General features: G+C 33.5%; 2 protein-coding genes and 1 long non-coding RNA gene across 5 annotated transcripts in view; 1 reads left to right on the top strand and 2 right to left on the bottom strand.

Moving 5' to 3' along the window:
• Window positions 1-20,119, bottom strand: part of LOC123006278 (furin-like protease 1) — a 58,148-nt gene that overhangs the window by 4,678 nt on the left and 33,351 nt on the right. For 2 of the 3 annotated variants that reach the window (XM_044400652.1, XM_044400651.1), the window contains exons 3-4: window positions 1,704-1,898; window positions 1,520-1,648 (exon numbers count right to left, since the gene is read on the bottom strand). In XM_044400652.1, the coding sequence (XP_044256587.1) occupies window positions 1,520-1,648; window positions 1,704-1,898 (324 nt within the window). Of the gene's footprint in view, window positions 1-1,519; window positions 1,649-1,703; window positions 1,899-7,307; window positions 7,665-20,119 lie in introns of those variants that run through there. The other variant, XM_044400653.1, reaches the window with a different exon arrangement.
• Window positions 8,797-10,495, bottom strand: LOC123006282. The gene is made up of 3 exons (XR_006412810.1): window positions 10,371-10,495; window positions 9,570-9,674; window positions 8,797-9,106 (listed from the first exon to the last, which is right to left on the bottom strand). It is a non-coding gene; the product is annotated as an uncharacterized LOC123006282 (long non-coding RNA).
• On the top strand, window positions 13,814-14,549 carry LOC123006280. The gene is made up of 3 exons (XM_044400654.1): window positions 13,814-13,941; window positions 14,146-14,220; window positions 14,271-14,549. The coding sequence occupies exons 1-3, from the start codon at window positions 13,890-13,892 to the stop codon at window positions 14,363-14,365; spliced, it is 222 nt and encodes a 73-aa protein (XP_044256589.1). The 5' UTR covers window positions 13,814-13,889; the 3' UTR covers window positions 14,366-14,549.

Here is a 20,119-nt window from a genome sequence, read left to right as displayed (position 1 = left end):
CCCGTCCTTCAACACTAGTTAACTAACCAGACACAGATAAGCATTTTCTGGTGAATTTACTTTACAAAAAAATAATAATTACTGCATCTTTTTGCAATAGAATTCTTACCGGTAATAATAGATGAAGTTTGATCAATAAATACAGTGGCAAATTAAAATAAATTTATTAAAGAAATTTTCTACCATTTTTCCTTCATTACAGGCTCACAAATCAGGCAAATCTTTTTTATGCGACAAAAACTATCGAATGAGAATTGATATTTAACGTGGTGCATTATCATGATGCACAATAAACCATTTGCCCACGTTTCTAGCCCTTTTTAAAGAAAACGTAATCGATTGATATCAATTTACTCGAACCATTTCTCTGATTCTTCAGATGTTTTGTGCTGTAAAAGAAATGAATGATGGGCTTTTAAGGTTTTTCTTCATCGTCACGAGATTTAAACTTTCTCCAAATCATTAAAACCATTTGTACAATCTCACGAGAGTAAAGAAATAATAACATGTCATAGGTTTCGGTAGAACACTTTCCATGTTTAAAATTAAAATTGATTGATGCTGATTCAATTTTCCAAAACAAAAGTTTACAAAAACCAATGCAAAACGTGAACTGTTAATAAATCGAACAATTTGTAACTTTATAGATGCATTATTATATTTTAAAACATAATATAATGCAACAAAACAGGTCTGAGGGTCCGTTCACCAAATTTATTGATTATACCTCGTAACTTAACAAGAAAGTTACTAACAGGAAATGCATTTTTCTGTTATAAATAAATGTAAATTAAGGTATGTATTATCAAAGTGCTTATCGTCCATTTTTCATTTTCTGACGTGTATCGTGTACAAGGTTCTTGGATTATACCGTTGTGGACACAGAAATAAATCACTCCATTACATCGTATTGACTTCTGACCCAAACAATATTGTCAGATTTATAAAAATTTTGTCGATTATTAGGTACTAATACGCGTGGAAAAAAAGATATAATTTTGAAACTATAAACTATGCGTAACTAGTGTTATATTTAATTTACTGTGTAAAAAAACATTCATTAATCTTTCTTTGTGCTAAATATAATTTTGGTTGATTTGGCTATTTATTTTACTTGAAATATTACAGTTCTTGCAAATTTTACATGAAGCAGAAATTTAATGTAAACAAATATTCTCGAATCGACGGTTTATTTCACCTAAGCACTGACTTTATTTCGCAATAAATTACGATTGTATGTAATAATTAAATAATATGCCTTATGTTCGGTGCAAAAAAGGCATTCTCGCGAGCAAAAAATAAAATTAAATTAAGTATCTACTATTTTTGTAAAAATTGAATTCATTTCAAAGAAAAATGCATGTATGAGAAAAACAAAATATCAAAAAGTTCTTGTAAAAAGTCAATATTTCACAGTTTCTGGTAGATGCACGAAAGTAAAGATATTTTGATTAAAAACTAAGTTTTGAGAAAGCCTGAGAAGTCTTGATGTCCTTATAGTAGTTAGGCCCCAACTTACGTAATTTTGTACTAAATCAGGATGGTCCTTTTCGAGACCATCGTCTAGAATCGTTACGACAGCGCCTTTGCCTGTTATGCCCTCCAGCCAGGCGGGAATAACATTCATATCTAAACCATTTCCCCTATTCTACAATTGGAAGTGTTTTTGATGAGTTTAGAAAATGATTTAAATTTTGACTTACCAGATACCACATGCTGGGCCATTTGGGGTCTGAGTCTTGCAGTCTTAAGTCTCTCTTAACTCGTTTTTTTGCTGTTTGTTGTTTTGACCACCTGACTCTGGTGTCGACTGCTAGTCTTGCCCGATTTTCCGTATTCATGCTGAGAGATCGCTTGGACACTCCACTGTGAGTGAAGAGGTAGTAGTCCTCGAATATCTGTAAGATTGAAATTTTTGAAAAACGCTATCGTTAATAAAGTTGGGGGTTTATTTAGTTAGAAAGAGAGTTCGACTTTGATTACAGTTCAAAAGTAATTAAAATGCTAATATTGTCATTAAAGTGCTTTAAATCTGATTCAGCGTTTGGATAGTTAGTCTTGAAGTTAGAATTTAGGAAAGAACTGCATCTTCCGGTGGTGTCGCTTTACGCTCTGTGTTGTTCATCCCGGTCTATTGTTCAGAGCGTTTTGCTTTCATATTTCCTAGAGGATCCTTTGGAAGCACCTATTCACTTATTTGCAAAGCAGCTCTTTAGTTGAAATCCGACCCAATTAAACGAAATCTTGACTTATATCTCTTTATTGTGTCTTTACAGCGCGTTGCTGGAGGAAAGTGCATCTTTGCGTCCAGATGTTATAACAAAAAGAAAAATTCGATTTAATGCGAGCTTGGGTGTGCTATTGTGCGCCAAGAACCCATCCGCAAATCTGTTTAATTATTCAAAAACTTCCTGACGTGCCATCAAACTATTTTTCAACATTATGAATGCAAATTGCATTATGTAAAGAATTTAATACGATTTAGGCCCAACCGGTTACAGCCTGACAAGATATTGTGACAGACTAATTAGCCCTAAACCTCTGCGAATTGCGGAACGTCCCCTAAATCCCCAAAAATAACATAAATCGTGATGACGCATCATTTTCTAATCCGGTGCAGTAAATGAGGTGCACTTTAGAAACCCTCAATTTCATTAACTTAACGAATTTGCCGAATCAGAGTAAAACACTCAGATTATTCGAAGCACAAAGCACACGTTTTTTTTCAGAAATATCATGTTGTTTCACCTCGAACATCCGCCAAAACGGAATCCTCCTTTCAGACAGCAATTATCCCCTTAACATATTAATTAATGCAAATGAGAGCAAATACCAAACCACAAAAATTAACAATTGTCAAATACTAAATATACGTCATTATCTGATTCGGTGATGCGAAAATAACCACGTACCGTCACCCCTAAATCACGCTTGGCCCACTTCACGTATCTGTTTAAAAGAAATATCGAACAAAATAAATTTACACAGTCGTGTTAAATTTATACTAAATAACTTTTCAACTATTTCAATGGACCTAAATCCAAAGTTTTATGAAACGCCCATCGAAGTCTTTTGAATAGACGTTGCCGGAGATTTATTAAACTTGATACCACAACAATTTTTAGGGATTATGTTTTAACCCCACGAACCCTAATCCTAACCTAATCCTGCTTATATTAAAAACACAAATTTAAATACTGCCTTATCGGGATTACAAAGTATCAAATGTATAATGTATAAGGTTATACACAAAAAACAAAACTCTTTTAATCACTCATTCATCCACTTTTACCGATTTCAGTAAAATTAAAGTAAAACTTCTGACAAAACGTTTTAAAAACATAATAAATAAAAAAATAAATTTGCTAGAGGTTAAAAGTGATTTCCTTTTTTTAGACCTATTATAAGCCTTATTGAGAGTAACTAACTAAATAAATTCTTAATACATTAATAGAGCAGTAATCGATTTCTTGAATATACCTACTGAAAGTTTAAGGCTAGGTAATGTTCGTTCGCTTAATTAATTACTTTGTACAAAATTTCATAATAGAATATATCGAACTATTATAAATGTGATTAATTACGGTACGTGCTTTATTATAACAAAACATAATTAAATAAAACTTTATTTTTCACTGAATAAAAATTCACATGTAGGTCAAATCGGCTTTCAGCCCAAGAATTGGAAGAAGTATTTTATTAACAACCATCAAAAAGAACATTAATCTGATTACATCGTCAAGTAAGCTAAATTTTGTGTCCTTGTGTCATAAAATTTACTGTTTTCCAAAAAATGTAAGTGAACTTGTTTTGATAAGTATCAAAAAAAAAACTAGAAATCAGTGAAAAGGTGTGATTGGATAGGAGAAATGATTTTTGACGCTTTGATAAGGTATGTAATATAGTAATGCAAGTAAAGTTTGAGAAGTGTCATAAATATATTGGAACGTAAAAAAATATAACTCGGTTTACCGAATGTTCATCTCGAAAAGTTTCTTAATCTTATCGTTGCAGTGGCTACAAATAAATTATCTCGGAGATATTTATGGTGGAGTGTAGAGAAAGAATTTCGCGTTTGGCGATCGAGTTTACATAAAAGAATCCCCAGTTAAAAGTAAAACGAATCAAAGTGATTATTTTTGTGAAATCTTGAGCAATCGGAATGAATGTGTTTGTTTTTCCCACTTTTTGAATAAATGATGGTTCCTTGTTATCCCAACTATGAAAGCAATAATAATTATTGGGAACATCCCCTCTAACTTTACATCTGTGTTATTCGGAATTTGTTTGAAATTAAATTGCCTGAAAACGTAGTATTCAGAAAAGTCGATTAAACATACATCATTTACCGAAAACTTTCTGATTTAACGATACGAGCGTTCAACGGAGAAAGTATTGAAAGCATTTTCCCTTCTTGGGAACAATCAGTTTTCATGAAAATTCGATTGATTTCAGATAAATTCAGTTATTGCCTAAAAATGTATTTGGAATATCACACTCAAATACCACTTTTATTATTTCACGACTCTATCACAATCCAATTGTAATTGCATTATAAGCAATGTGAATTGACCTCTGCTCCATTTTGGACGACCATAATCTGCTCTTTGGGCAACAAACAATTCACCACGCCTCTGAGTTATAACAGTTGTCATACAGGCGTTATGCATTTAAACCGACTTCACAAATTCAGTATAAGACCGATTTTGGCTTTATTTGAAATCAAAAATTGTTTTTGATGCACTCTGTAACCAGTCAAAGACAATAAAATGTTACGTTTCACCAAATCAATTTTTATTAATTAAATCAGTAATTACACAACTGTTTAATGAAACGACACTGACCCGTGTCTACAAATCGGTTAAACATACTTTTACTCTACACATAACAATTTCAAGATAAGTATAGATACAGCTAATGGAATACTTATTTTTTCGAATTTTAGAAAATGTTTCGCTGGCTCATTGGTAAAATGTGCATTAGCGATTGGGAGTTATTTTTAAGTTGGTTATATCTTGAAATGAAACTGTTTTTGTCATTGTACGTTGACAGTTGAATGAAAATGGCCCGAGAGAAAAAATCCCTTAACAAAACAGTTTGAAAAATAACAAAGAACAAAACTGTCGGTGCAATTCCGAGTGTGTGGTTCAGGATTTAATTACTGCGCTATTCGGTTGGTAAATTAAAGAATGTGCACACATATTAACACATTATGAAGAGCATTATTCATTTAAATGAACACATAATGACAACATAATAACAAAACAAACGTTAGTTTCAGCTTTAAACAATTGTGTAAAGCCGTTTGTATTGTAATTACGATATACATTTGATTGTGCCTAATTGGCAATTACATAAAATAATCATGGAAACAATTAGGTAAATTTCAACAGTGGATGTCTACGTGGGCGAAAAAATTAATGCACCAGCTGTATATAATACCACTGCCATGCCAAGATTGAAAGGCAGTAATCAGATAAGTAAGATTTTATCTGAAAGCGGAGAAAAACGTCAATATTGATTGTGATTACGGATATTTTTGACACCCAATGCCGGGATATTTGTCACAAGACTTCCAAGGGTTAAATATTTCGCGACAGACCTAATGAAAAGTCATCTTTTATCATCGATTATTACTGCGATAACGATCAACGGCATAAGTCTATTTGTAACATCCGGGCAGTGTCAACGTGGCTCAAAAACGGCAATGAAGAAATTATTTCGTATTTTTTATTTATCACATTTTGATAGATAGGTAATTTATTTTTCTTGGCCCCAGTCCGTCCCTGTCTCTCGATGTCTTTTGATCGTTATTAGCGTTCAGTCTTGAGTTAAATATTTGGATTTGGAATTTTATGAAATAAGAAATGATAAATCATTAACGCGATAACAGGGAAGAAGTCTGTCCTCATTTTCCCCTTGTTTCGTTCAGTGAGAGAAAAACTTTAATGATGTCGTTAGAAAAAAGTCGTGCACAAATGAAAGCAATTCACATCAGACATGAACAATATTATTAAATAAGCTGTAGGTATTTTATTATCGTTGTAGAATAATTTTGTTCCTTTTATTTAAAATTGTATCTAGTGTGGAGTATGAAATAAATTCGTAATATCCCTTGGTATCTAGAGTCGGGAATATATACATATAACACAACAGGTCACCGTTACTGCTATTTTACATGTCTTATGAATATTCAGTCGAAATAAAGGCTTTTTGTTTTCATTGTAACAAAGAAAGCCTGATTAACACGACATCGTTTAGCGCAATGCAAATGTTCCCCCGTATATAGATTTTTCTTCTCTGGAATGTTCACCCTAATCGTCTCGTTAAATAACAAACTATAAGGTTTGCTGAATCTAAATTCGGATGTGAATGTCAACAAAACTATGGTTTGTATTCATGACTGGGAAAGCAGAGTGAGAAAGAGACCGTAAGATTTTCCAAGTTGAAAATTGAGATGCGTTTGCTATTTTTAATAATGTTGATCAAGTTGTTTTCCCCAATACCTTTTCCCTTCATCGCTTTGCTGAATTTTCTAGTATCGAGGTCCTTATAACATTTTGCTCACAATGCTGCGGTTGTTTTCATGTTTTCGGAGCCGCGAGCTCGTATGTGAACTAAAATTTGTTGGGTAAAGGGCGACACGACGCAACCACCAACACGATTACTCAGCGGACCGAGAAACTCACTTTACTCTAGAACAACTTTCGAACTTTAAGCCAAATGCAACTCTACCTACAAAAACTTAGCCATTTTCATACTCGCTGCCTCTTTCTTAAACCATTATAATCCGCCTCGGCCATTACGACATTCCCGCATAGGCTAAAACCATCGCATCGATACGCGAATTTATTAACAACCCATTTTAAATATCGCAGTTGCGACAATTACAAATACAAGCGCCTGCTTTAAAATGCAAGCGAATTATGAGATCATAAAACTGGAAACCCACAGCGAATCCAATCTGTTCCACAACACGCGACTAAAAAAAAACCTCAACACCAACATTCTCCAACCACCCCTAAACTCACCCACGAATCTTAACAGCATGACCCGGTCAAATGCAAAAATCTAGTCATAAATAATGCATTATTGTTATAAAACAGGAAATTATACATTCTCATTACAAGCGCGTAACTATAATCAAGCTCTCTTTTATTTGTCATTCCAATTATTCAATTTTAAATAGTTAAAACTTATTTCTTTTTAAATTTTTGTAAAATTAGGTAGGGGTAAAAGTCACAAATACCTGCAATCCAATCATAACATTTTATTTATTATGATTGGATTGCATTGGGGTATCTTACCCTAGGTGGTGGCTAAAGAGGCCAATAAAAGTGTAGACATGTACTACCTAGTACCCTCACTGGATAACCATTAACACCTGTCTATGAGATGACCCCGCCCTCCTTAAATCGGTCACAATTGCGATTTGTTTAAGGAACGCGAAACCTGTTTTTACTCCAATGGTATTGGGCGAGTCTTTTTTGTCCTAATTTTTTGTTTTGCATATCGCACAACTACCATTTTGTGCTTTTTACTTGATTTTTCGCTGAAATGAAAAGTATTACTCCAGAGTACAAATTTAAAAAAATTCAATTTTGTAAAATATGGTTTTTATTGAGTCCATATATGACCCATTTTCAACATTTCTGTTAAAAAATCGAGCCAGAATAGTACATGAAAGCATCAAAGTTGGCAGATCAGACTTTGTAAAATTAATTAATAATGTGGGCATTCACGTCTTTACACCGCAAAGAATCTAATAACGCTGATACTAAAATTTAAAACGTTTTTTGAGTGGGAAAATCATTAAATCAATTACGTTCTTATTGCTGACACTTTTCAGTCTTCAGTCCGGTGACCCTCAGAGACTGGTGATTTAATTTTGAGGTAGGTCAGTAACGTGATGTGACATTCGATGTGCGAAGACTTGGTCGGAATACAAGCTGACAACTTTATTGAAAAACAGAAACTTTTGCAGATTAAAAGTCCGACCGGATTAATTCAGCCCTGTTGAAATAAATTGTTCAAAACAAATTTGGGATTCTTGAAACGGAACTATTTTAAACGAAAAAGGTTTGACCCACATTTAAACCACATCCATTACGTCGTTCGACAGAACTCTCTTGGGAGTTATACCTTTACTTCATTGGAGTTTGTATTATACAACGCGGATTCATTAGTGTTCAATATAAATGGTCGCGTATTCCCAACAATTCTCTTAATTTAATACTGGATAAATTTAAGTAATTTGTTCCTGGCTTGGCTTCAATGATAACTGATGTTATGTCTGATGGCATATTAGATTACAGCGTGCTCCTGTGTATACTGGAATAATCAGATTGTGTTGAGCTGTTTGTTGGTTATTGTTAACAACTTAAATGGCTGAAAAGTTACAAACGAATTTAAATATTCCTCGAATAAGACTTCTTACTCGTTAAATTCAATTAGGAATAATAATTACCGCCTGCACAACCCGCAAACTTTCATGCTTATACCTTACATTAAATACAAAACGATTTTAATTAATTAATTTCGAAAATTCATTACGCAATTTCATCAAAACGACCAACTCGGCATTCAACAACTAATAAGCGTCGATATTAACTAACAGTTTAATCAATCCCAACTGAAAAAGCTACAATATCTGAAATTAGAAGAATCGACGAAAACTGGATAAACTTCTTAAGCCGTTCGAATGCCAAAAAACTTTCCTCCAGGACTGCACAAAAAATTACATTTTCGAGATAGTACAGATAAAATTATGAAAGAACTGTCAACACCAACTTCATCTTTAATGCTGATACGTATATTTTAACAATTTCATTACTTTTATTGCGATTCTACTTAATCAAATTACTTTAATAAAATAAATAAGCCAATTTTCAGCTTCAAACATTGTTTTACAACAAAATAGATCACGGACTGAATAAAAAATCCTGGCCAACTATATCCATTTTGAAGTACTAGAATAACGATTTTACCGCTTACACAGCACCTGAACAAAATATAGATTCCTCATTGTGACTTGAATCAACTTCCTCTCGCAAAATGGAATATGAATTTAGGTAAAATGTACAGAGTCCACACCACGTAAGCTCACCTAAAAATAAAATATATAATAATAAAACACCAAATTTGAGTTTCGCATTGCGAGGTGCAGAAATAATAAAATCACTTCACAAAAGTAAACATTTCAAGCAAAATCAATGGTATTTAATTATTTACGAGGACTTAATTATTTAAGGACTGCACAAAAAATTACATTTTCGAGATAGTACAGATAATATTATGAAAGAACATCTCAACTGACATAAGTCCATTTTTCCAAGATGGTTTTACTGTCAACACGAACTTCATCTTTAATGCTGATACGGATTTTTAAACAATTTCATTACTTTTATTGCAATTCTAGTTTATTAAAGTGCTTTAATAAAATAATAAGTCAATTTTCAGCTTCAAACATTGTTTTACAGCAAAATATATCACGGACTGAATAAAAAATCCTGGCCAACAATATCCATTTTGAAGTACTAGAATAACCGATTTTACCGCTTACACAGCACCTGAACAAAATATAGATTCCATATTGTTGCTTGAATCAACTTCCTCTCACAAAATGGAATATGAATTTAGGCATAATGTACAGAGTCCACACCACGTACGCTCATCTAAAAATAAAATATATAATAATAAAATACCAAATTTGAGTTTCGCATTGCGAGGTGCAGAAATAATAAAATGACTTTCACAAAAGTAAACACTTCAAGCAAAAAATTTAATTATTAAACTACAAAAAAAGGCCCGAATTAAATCTTTTACCGTTAATAAAACGTAATTGAATTTCGCGCCCTTAGAGCGAATGACAGGTTAACGAGCGCTTGCGTTGCCCACCATTTCTTAGAAGAGATTCCCTCCCTGTAAAGCGTTAGCTTTGTCCCCCGCTTGTATTTCAAAATAATTAACAATTATTGAAAAATGGGTATGATTATCAGCTTAATTCATAGGTTCATGCCTATGCACACCATCTTCGCTCCAGGTGGTAAGTAAAAAATTTAATTTTTGTATTTTTTTTCAAAGAGGTTAACACCTGTGTTAATTAATAACGGAATACAGTCGATGGGGTGCACAATGTCATCAAGTGCTTGCAAATTTTGTCGCAATTTCATTCGCAATTTATTATGCAGATTAAAAATGTCTCCTTTATGAGTGGGGTAATTAATGATCAATGAATTTGTTATGAACTTCAAATTGAGACGAAAATTAAATTTGCCAATTAGCGAGGTAATAATAGTTCTCCAAAATTAGTTAATTATTCCGATTTTGCAATCTACTATATTCAAAGTAGATAAATATTTATTTCTTACCTTTCCACATGATGAAAAAAACAACAAAAAAGCTTCAGTCAAGTATTATGGAGAGAAAAATTCACATCTTTCTCAAAATAGCGTAAAATCTTTTTTAATATCTTGTTATCAATTTTTTTATGGCTTAATCAAGATAAGGCGGTTGTAACGTTGTAATATGTGAGGTTAGGAGTTCAGTTTGGTTAAATGGCGCGCAATTCAAATCTGGTCACACCGATTTTTCGATCAAGATTTGAAGAAGTCTCTTGTAACAAAGTCATTTTATTCTGAGGTAAGTTGTTTGTTGTAGTTTTGCTCCTTATGCGGTTGTTTTCTAGCGAAATATGATCGATGTTATCTGAGATCTGACGGCTTTAATTTGGAGGTTGCGTGCTTTTTGGAAACCACAATGCTCACAATAATAATATGATGTATAAAGCCTGATTAGGAGTATGCAAAGGATAGGCTGGATTAGGTTTGCTTTCTATTAGCGTTGCTTCTGCTGTCATCCTAATTTAAGAAAGGCTCGTTGTACCTAATAAGAGAACAAGTTTATTTTTTGGTAATTTGCTCGTGAAAAAATCTTCAAAAGAATTAATTAATTTTTGGTGTAAGGAAGCCCAAACGTGGCAATAATCCGTTTGAATAAAGTCGTAAATCATCAACGTTGTTATAAATAATTATTCGGTCGTAACGGTGGTAAAGCAAAGGTGTAGCTAGGAAAATTTGGGTGGTATTTGTTGGCATTCGTGAAACAAAGAGCTCGTGTGAAAACGGCTGGTTTAGATAATGTGGTGGTGCTTGTAAAGAGAGGGCGTAATTGTAATATCTCGCATCGTGTAATCACAAGCAGGGATGTGACTAGGGAAAGCCTGAAATAAGAGCGTGGTTTTTGCTACAAGTTTTTTTTTTTAAACGAAAGAGGATGAAGGAAACGGAGTTAAGTCCTCTGTGCGAGGTTCATCTCCAAGCATTCATACAATCGTCGACTTTTCTTTTGAAAGTTTTTGTTTTCTGGCTACATGGCTCATCCCGACACAAACAATAATAGGAAAATAGACCCTAAGGACCATATCTAAAGTAATTATCTAACAAAAGAAATAAAAGAAATAAAGCAAATATGCCTCGGACAGTTTTATTTTCATATTTTAAGTCTATAAATCACCCAATTATCTGATGCACACGGAAATACTTTCAAATATTTTTATAAAAGTTTCCAACGCCAACTTTGATAACTCACAATCTCTCCATTTAAATTGTCACTAGCACACTCCAAAATAAATCATAGAAATCATGATATATTTTTAAATTCTTGACCGCAATAACCCTACAATCAGAACTTCCTCAATCCTGTCATATCCAGGCCTCATACAGACCTTTTAGAATAAGATTTAATCATAACTAAAACAGAATAAACAAAATTTAGAATCTTACACAAACCGTATCTACTTGATCCTATTATCATCGACATGCAATCAATTTCCGCCGTCTACAAAATATTAAAATTAAATTCAACCTCCAAGATAAATAAAAATTTATTAAATCCGCTACTTCCCTATATGCGGAAATTGTTACCCAAAAGAAAGTATCGATAACATAAAAACATTTGCAGTAAATTTATTATTTGTATCCACCACAAACGTTACCATAAACCGAGCTATAAAAAAAACAAAAGTACAAACTACACACCATTAGTCTGGCGAATGCGTCAAAAAAGTACGCTTGGGACAGATTGGTGCTGGCTTATTTTATACGAAGACGGCCTCTAAAGACGTTACAACCGCAATCAACAAGAAACGTAAAACCCCAAACGCGAGTTACAAATTATTGATTTATTTTGCTTAGAACACTGTGTATATCAAATCATTAACTGTGCTGCTCGGATGACTAAATTAACTTGCCGCTTCATTATACTCATCTTGTCAGCCCTAACACCAGGCTAGTGGCGAATCCTTTATAAGAATGAAACGACAGAATTATTTTCAAATAACAATGATTTTTTCATCATATTTTGAGACAAACTCGCTTCTATGCCAGATTATTATTCTCTTTACGTATCTAGCGACTATATGTTCCCCGTTTGGACAGATTAGATAAAACATATTTTACAAACAGTTGCATCAACAGCAACATTTCTATTAATTTCAAAACTTTAATTACAAAACCAGCAACTTTAAAATCAATACAACCACACTTCATGACATAAAACCCCAAATATGATTTTCTTTGATTCAGATTTATTTGATTTATTTGTGATTTCTTTGTCAGGTCCGTTTGCTGAGCAAAATCAACCCGAGGCTCAATTTGAAGACCGTAGAGGCCGCCGCCGTGCCTTGGAAGGTTTGTATTTAACAATTCGCTTTCTGAATAATTATTTACAACTTTTTTACAGATTATGAGGGGTTCTCTGATTATAGCTCTGATAACGGAACCCCACCACGAAAGATGATGAAGACAGAAAATCCCTGCTAAACTCCGGTTTTTCTTCCGAAACCTATTACAACTTTAGTTTTTATTTGAATAATATTACATACATAAATTTGATTACAAGTATATATTTTTAAAAACAAATCAAATTAAAATGTTCCTAAAATTAGAGAAAATTTGGTGTTTTATAATTTATTTAATAAAGGTTTTGTGTTCCTAATTTTTTCCTAAAGATTTTTACAAACGATAATCACTGCAAATACGATTATAAACTACTTAAAATGTAAATAATACTATCGATAATCATCTGTGAAACCAAGAAATTAGAAATCACAGTGGGGTGCATCATGACGGGGGGTTAGACTGCAGGTAGAAAGATACTCTGTTCGTATGAAAGATGGTTTAGGGAAGGTAGTCAATTGAAAAGAGATAGAATTGAATATTTAGGGGAAGCTAGAACTTGTTCCAGTGAACACAAACATTTTTAAATGTGCTTAAACCAAAGATTTGTCTAGGAATTCTTTCTTCCTTAGTAAAAACGTTTTCTATTACAATTTGATAAGTCATTTAAAATGTTTGTCAAATTATTGCATAAAATAATCCAAATACGTGATAATTTTAATCTACAAGTTGGAAAACTGTTTAAGAAGCGCTGGTTCTTGCCATAAAAACAACACTATCATTTTTTAATTTTATTTCAATAACATGTAAGCAGGGTAAAAAACTCAAAAAAAAAAATAATAAAAATTATAAATAAAACAAAAAATCTATAGTCGAAATAAAAATGAAACTACGTTACGTTACGGCAAATATTTGTGCAACTAAATATTTTTCTTGATTGAAAATCTTTTTCAAAAAGCTTCAGACTGTACTTGAGATATTTTCAAAATTATTGCACATGTATGCTGAAATTTTAAAATAAAACTCAAAAACCTTGAAAAGATCGAAAACCATCTGAGTTTGCGCTGAAATTTGAATGTAGCGCCAAAAATTTATTAAATGAAGCGTCGCCTAGGTGCCGCGTTGTTTAAAACAATTGCTTCCTTTCGAGAAAAAAATCTCTGCCAGACAGACGCGTCTTTTTGAAAACCCAGAAAACAAGCAAAAGAAACCATGGGAATCGTCCAGAGTTTCCTTCAACGCATTGTCAATTTTTTTTGGCCGCGTAAGTTATAGTTTAATATAGTTTACTTGACATTTTAAAAATTTTTTGGTGACAATTTTGACATAACCTAAATTGACCGGAAAAATTGTGATTTATCTATAAAAATCTGGTTGAATGCCCTGAAAATTAGTCAAAGAGTGATCAAAGATGCATCTTCTTTGATTTTGACCAAAAATTTTCACTCAAAAAAAACTTTTTTTCCAGAGCCGGCCCCCCAAGAGAGATACGAAATGAAGGAGCCACGGGCTCCATTCTCACCAAGATTCCCCCCCATCCGTGGTACGTAAGCAAAAATTTAGTTCTTCAATAATTAATTTGTGTTTATACAGAGGAGGATGAAGAAGTTGCCAGCGATGATGGGGGCAGGGCCCAAAGACCACCATCTGGAGGACGCCGCAGATATTCTCTAAGAAAGAGACGCTAAGCGACTCCTTCTGTGTCAGTCAAGTCCTGGTATTTTGTTTTTGGTGACGGGAGATGGATTTGGCTAGCGCTGACGTCAAATCCCTTGGAAATAATGTCTCCCAAGAACTTGACTGCACCTTAAAATTGTCAAGTTTTCTAAATTAAATTGTAAAATTACCTTGACAATAAAACTACAAAATGTACTTAAGTGCTTTTATTTAATCCCAACTTCATCCAAAATTTCTTTAAAGTGATCCTAAAACGTTTTTCAACGTTTTCTTAAAAAACCTAACCCCATCAAAAAGCCCTAAAAAAAATCTAGTGAGTTTGCGCCAAGATTTGAATCTCGCGCCAAACATACGACGTCTTGATTTGTTTTAGAAAAATTAACCGAAGCAGACGGTTATCCATTCGAAAATATCAAAAAAGCAAAAGTTAGTTCTCAAAATGTGTTTCTTCCACAATTTTTTCAATCGCATTATTAAATATTTTTATCGTGGTAAGTTAAAGATTATAATCATTTTTTCGTTGACGATTTAGACATAACCTAAACTATCCAAAATTTTGATAAATAATGTCTAAAAATTGGGTCCAAGTCTCTGGATATTTCTAAAAAGTTGCTCAACTAATTATATTCTTCGACTACATGTAAAAATTTCCACTGAATTTCAGAGCCTATGGAGGAAGACGAGATTATTTTTACTCCTTATGAGCCCAATCTACTGCCCATTCGAGGTTTGTATATCAACAATTAGGTTTTTAAAAAATTAATTTGCAATTATTACAGAGGAGAACGAGGACGAGGAGTCTTCTACTACCAGCGGTAGCAGCTTTGAGAGAAACTCTCCTATCCCATCACCGTTCCCTCCTAGGCCGACTCTGAGACGTCGTCGCCGACACTAAACGTGTCCTTCCTTGACAGCCAAGCCTTGTAATTTTGTTTTTAATGTTGGGAGTAGGGAATTGGTGAGTGTTGTAGCCAAATCCCCCTTAAATATGTTCTCCCCTATATTCTGGCTTGGCTTTACTGCCCAGTATTTAATTTTTGAATTATTCCTGTTTGATGTTCTTACGAGTCTTTGTTCTTTTGTAAAATCATTTGGTAAAATAAACAAAAAAAAATATTGAATGCATTTCATTCGGCCCCAAGCCATACTCAAACAAACAATAACAAAGATCGATAAAACGATTATTTTTTAAGCAAAAATAATGTACTTTCCCATTTTTGATTTATCAAAAATAGATCAAAACAATAAAAATCCTCCTACACTTAATTTATGCCATAATTTTGCTAAAATCTCTCAAATTTCCATTAAAAAAATCTCGCCAGGTTAGTTATTGATCTAATATTCAGGAAAGATTGAGTTGCAAATTAGTCAAGATTTTAGGTGGGAAATTTTTTGTAGACAATTTATTAAAACGCTCAAAGTTTTTTAAGTGCCCGAGTCTTAGACATGATTTAACTGCTCAGGGGTTGCAAACTACTAGGCAATAAAGTTTAATACATTGGGCGTGTAGTCTTTGTAGTTGAATCATTATTAAAATATTTTAAGGGGCGTTATTATACAATCTCGAGCCTCGTAAATGTGCTTTTCAACGTGATTTGAAATTTCTACAATAAATCAAATTCGGAGTTAAAGAAGTAGAACTGTACGCCAAACTTTTTATGCCAGATTAAATCAGGAATAAATTTTTATCGGCTTGCCAAAATACCGGTTAATATATGGAATTATGTAACTCCCAAAAGAACCGTAACGGAATTCCGGGACACCTGCACATCTATTGAAAATGATAATGTTTAGAATTTGTACATAAATGTTTAACAAAACAATGCTTTCCATGACAGTACACCGGAATATTATAGTTCTCGTGTCTACGACAATAATCCTATTACTTCTATATTGTTAGAGTAGCCTATTTAATTTCTACCGACTGCAGTATTAGCTGTTCCGAGTTTTTAAATTATTAATTTGGTTTAATAGAGCCGTTATTTGTATTAGTATTAAAAAAACATTTTTGACGATAAAGCGTAAAATATTTTATAAAATTCCTGCACACAGCCGTAAATTATTGACAATCAAAGGGTATTTTGCAATGCAAATGAATGCACATAAAACGCACTTTGATAAAGCTTTTTATATGATGAAAGTTTTGTGAATAAACATTTAGATAATTGTGAAGAGCGGAATAGAGTATTGATTAGTAGTAAAAAGAGTAGTCATTTTTCGCTAAATTAGGTTTGTACCGTTTCCATAAAAGTTAATCAGGTGGACGTGGAGGGCAATTTTAAGTAAAATAATGCAGATTTAAGCAGCCCTAGAGGTTTTTTTTCTCGAAATAGCTAACCGAGTCTGTGCATTCAATAACAGTTGAAATAAAAATTGATATTTATTTCCGGTGGAAAGTATGAAATATAGCGATGAGTTTGTGTAATTTAAACCCCATTATATCCCAATGGATTCGTATCCATTCACCGAAAGGGAGGTGATAGGGAATACTCCACCATCTCCAGCAGCACTACTCAAAATTCCACGCGTTCTGCCAAGATACGGAATGAATTTCGATAAAAATGATTTATACTCGTCAAAAACAGCCATCAAAATATAAATGGGAGCCACTATTGAGATAGTGCCTCTTTCTGATTATATGAAACAGCGATTTGTTGATGACGATATTGATGGCGCTTGAATAATTGATTTATTATTACAAGCATCACGTTGCACCTCTGTAAACGCGTTTTGAACGCCATTATACCCTCAGCTACACGTAACAATAACCGTAACAATATAACATAGCCTTAACTCCCAAAATGTTCACGAACTTACTTATGCATGCTTTCAAACATTAACACGATATCAAGAATTCTCTTCTTAGCCAAATTTTAATCAATCCGGGCGTTCTCCGACTTTTACTTAATCATCAAGTCGCTTGCACGTTCCACCACAGATGGAAAATAGAGGCCTCGCCCGTTTCCATCTCATAACACCTGAAAAACCCCAAATTCTTTATCGCAAGCAAATGCTTCACTCCTTTTTAATCCCCTTGTTTGAGACCAGATGCACGAAAATATTTTAATTCGCGAGATAAGACTAGCTTTAAAAAATCGCAACCATTTTCATGTAGACATATTTTTATTTAGTAATATTATTTAAGCTAAATTTTTCTCATTGTCTAGATAATTGTTTCTGTTAATTGCTACTCAAATTTCGATTTTTTGAAAGTCTGCGTGCTTAAATGGTTCAAGAACTCTGAAATGTACTGAACTTAGACACTTGACACTGTAATTAAGAGAGTTTCTAAAAGGCACTTCATTTTTACTGACTCATTTCTGGAATAACGTTACATTCAAATATTTGTTCGAAGTGTGCGAGCCAATTAGAATTTGTTTGAGTTGCCTATGGTGTGATTTGCAAACTGATGAATTCCAGCTTGAAAAATTTTAATGAATGCATTCTAGGTACAACTAATTACTTCATAGATATTCCTTTTTTCTTTTCTATCTGAATAGTTTTCTGATAAAAATGTAAATCTGTTTTATACGGTTATAAATTTTAACGAAAATTGTAATAAATATGCAAACAACTAGTTCGTGACGATACTTCGTTCACTGCAAATATCATGATGCTTGCTTTGATTGCATGATGAGAAAAATGTGATCCAACTTATTGGATCATTAAAGGTGAATGTAAATATAGAGTTTTCCTGTTGATCCACAAGAAAACAATATGCATCCATCGACGGCTTCTCATTTGAAATTTGAGCAAATGATGCCTGTAATAATTTCCATTCTCATATTTCAAGGTATGATTTTAACGTGATTCTGTATCAATATTCCTCTTTGCTGAAATTTCTCTTCTATTAATTTATGTTGATAATAGTTCATCGGGAAACATGAAATATAAATGTTGACTGTATGCCTGATCGTGGCTTGTATGTCTATCAATTTGTTATATGAAATATGCATGGCAAAGATGGAATCGGAATACCAAACGAGAAATACACACGTTTAACTGTAAATGTTAATGGTGAAGTAATCAAGAGTTAGTGATGGTATTAGTAAATGTTAGCGCTGGGAAGTAGCGTAAGAACTCGGCCTGTGAAGGATATAGGGGACAGTTGTCTCAGTTGGACCGGTTTAGTAGTTCCTACATTCCTTATTTTTACGCATTTCGAGTACAAAACTAAGAATAATATGGCACCGCTTCAACTTCTGGTTGCTTTTGAAAACCATACCCACCTAAGTATTCACGTCTCAAATCTTAATTTACAATGTATTAAGAAAAAAAAACAAGCAACAAGTTATTTATTAATCAACAAGTTATTTATTAATCAACAATTGCTGTAGAATGGCATTAGAATTTAGAAATAGCCTTTTAAAATTTCTGCAAACTATTAAATTCACCCTGTTATCCCCTAAATCCAATGTTTAATAGTGACATTTAAATAATTAAGTCACTTGTTTTTTTAATATTATGATCAACTTATTATGTTTATGATGGTTTTAGACGCCGGTGGTGCTTCTGCTAGACAGTAGGTTGTGCATGAGGAGTATAGGTCAAAGTGTGAGTGATATAGTTACAAAGAAACATTGTTATGTATTAGTGTAATCCAAGCTTAGTATTTAATGTTGTGTTGTGATTATTGTGTCCGGTTTAGGTGGTGGTTGTGTAGTGAAGGACACGATAATGTCAAATATTGGTATCGAGGAGTCGATGGTGTCGTATGTCATTGTCCTATTGTTCGTTATTGTAATTGTTTCACGTGTATAGTCTTAATTCAATGGTGGTTCCGTGTGGTAATCGATAGAGAGTCGGAGAGTAAGACTAAGAAGCGAATCAATAAAATGCAAAAGTGCAGCGCGATGCTGGACCGATGGCTGATTTGTTAGTAAAATGTGAATCCCTTTAAGATTTCTAAATCGTGTCCCAAGGTGCATTTGAGTGTAGTGTAGCGAGTGACATATGAAGTGCAATAGTGAAGAAAGATCAGTATTTCGAAGATTTGAAAAGCGCTTGCGAGTCGTTTGGCATCAGACAAATGACATCCACGTGACATATGTCGTTCTATAGGACCGAAAGAGTGATCTTTTTTCTCCTTTTTGAAATGGTCCACTTTAGCCAGAGTCAATTGACTTTTGAGTCGTTGCGCTCAAATAGCTGGAGAAACGGTGGAGAAAAGGGTCGATACCAAGACACAGCAACACTGACCTAGCCCCATAAACCGCTCAGGAAATGACCGTTTATGGAAGCAACAGTCCCGGAAAGACAATTAAATGATTAACGATATCACACCAAGCCAGGAGGGTTTTTTTGATTTTTGTCGGGCAAAAAGTTAACAGTTGAAGAAAGTTATAAGCAGCGACAGCAGAATCTGCTTATGGTGACCCCGCGCCAGAGCGAAGTGAACATTCAGCATGTTTCACAATTCACAAAACGAACTCGAACATGAATATGCACGAGCAATAAAATAGCCGATAAGAGCGCTGAAAATTCGTTGGTGAATAGGACAGAAACATGAAAAATATGCTGAAAAATAGGGGAAGTTTGATAAATAAAAACCGGTCGGTGTGTTGAGAGCGGAAAATGATCGATCCCATTGTATTATCTTTGTCCAAAGCAGTACATCTCGCGTGAAATGTCAATTGTCGGTAACTGGAGACATTGTAAGATTGAAGGTGAACATTTCTAAAGATTGTTAGGTGAAGTCGAACTTAATTGTTACAAGAGAGCGGCGAGGGCGTACTATTCTTAAATGTCACTCATTTGTAGGTCAC

Source organism: Tribolium madens, unplaced genomic scaffold (assembly GCF_015345945.1).
Source record: "Tribolium madens isolate multiple individuals breed KSU strain unplaced genomic scaffold, Tmad_KSU_1.1 Scaffold_2;HRSCAF=44;Tcas5.2_LGX, whole genome shotgun sequence".
Lineage (NCBI taxonomy): Eukaryota > Metazoa > Arthropoda > Insecta > Coleoptera > Tenebrionidae > Tribolium > Tribolium madens.
Note: the sequence above shows the minus strand (reverse complement) of the source record. Positions and strands in the feature narration are given on the sequence as shown.

Bases quoted from the DNA above. Each gene is read 5' to 3' on its own strand.
- LOC123006280 (XM_044400654.1), top strand. From the start codon at position 13,890: ATGGGAATCGTCCAGAGTTTCCTTCAACGCATTGTCAATTTTTTTTGG. The intron at 13,942-14,145 runs GTAAGTTATAGT...CTTTTTTTCCAG, and splicing joins TGTCAATTTTTTTTGGCCGC to AGCCGGCCCCCCAAGAGAGA. The intron at 14,221-14,270 runs GTACGTAAGCAA...GTGTTTATACAG, and splicing joins AAGATTCCCCCCCATCCGTG to AGGAGGATGAAGAAGTTGCC.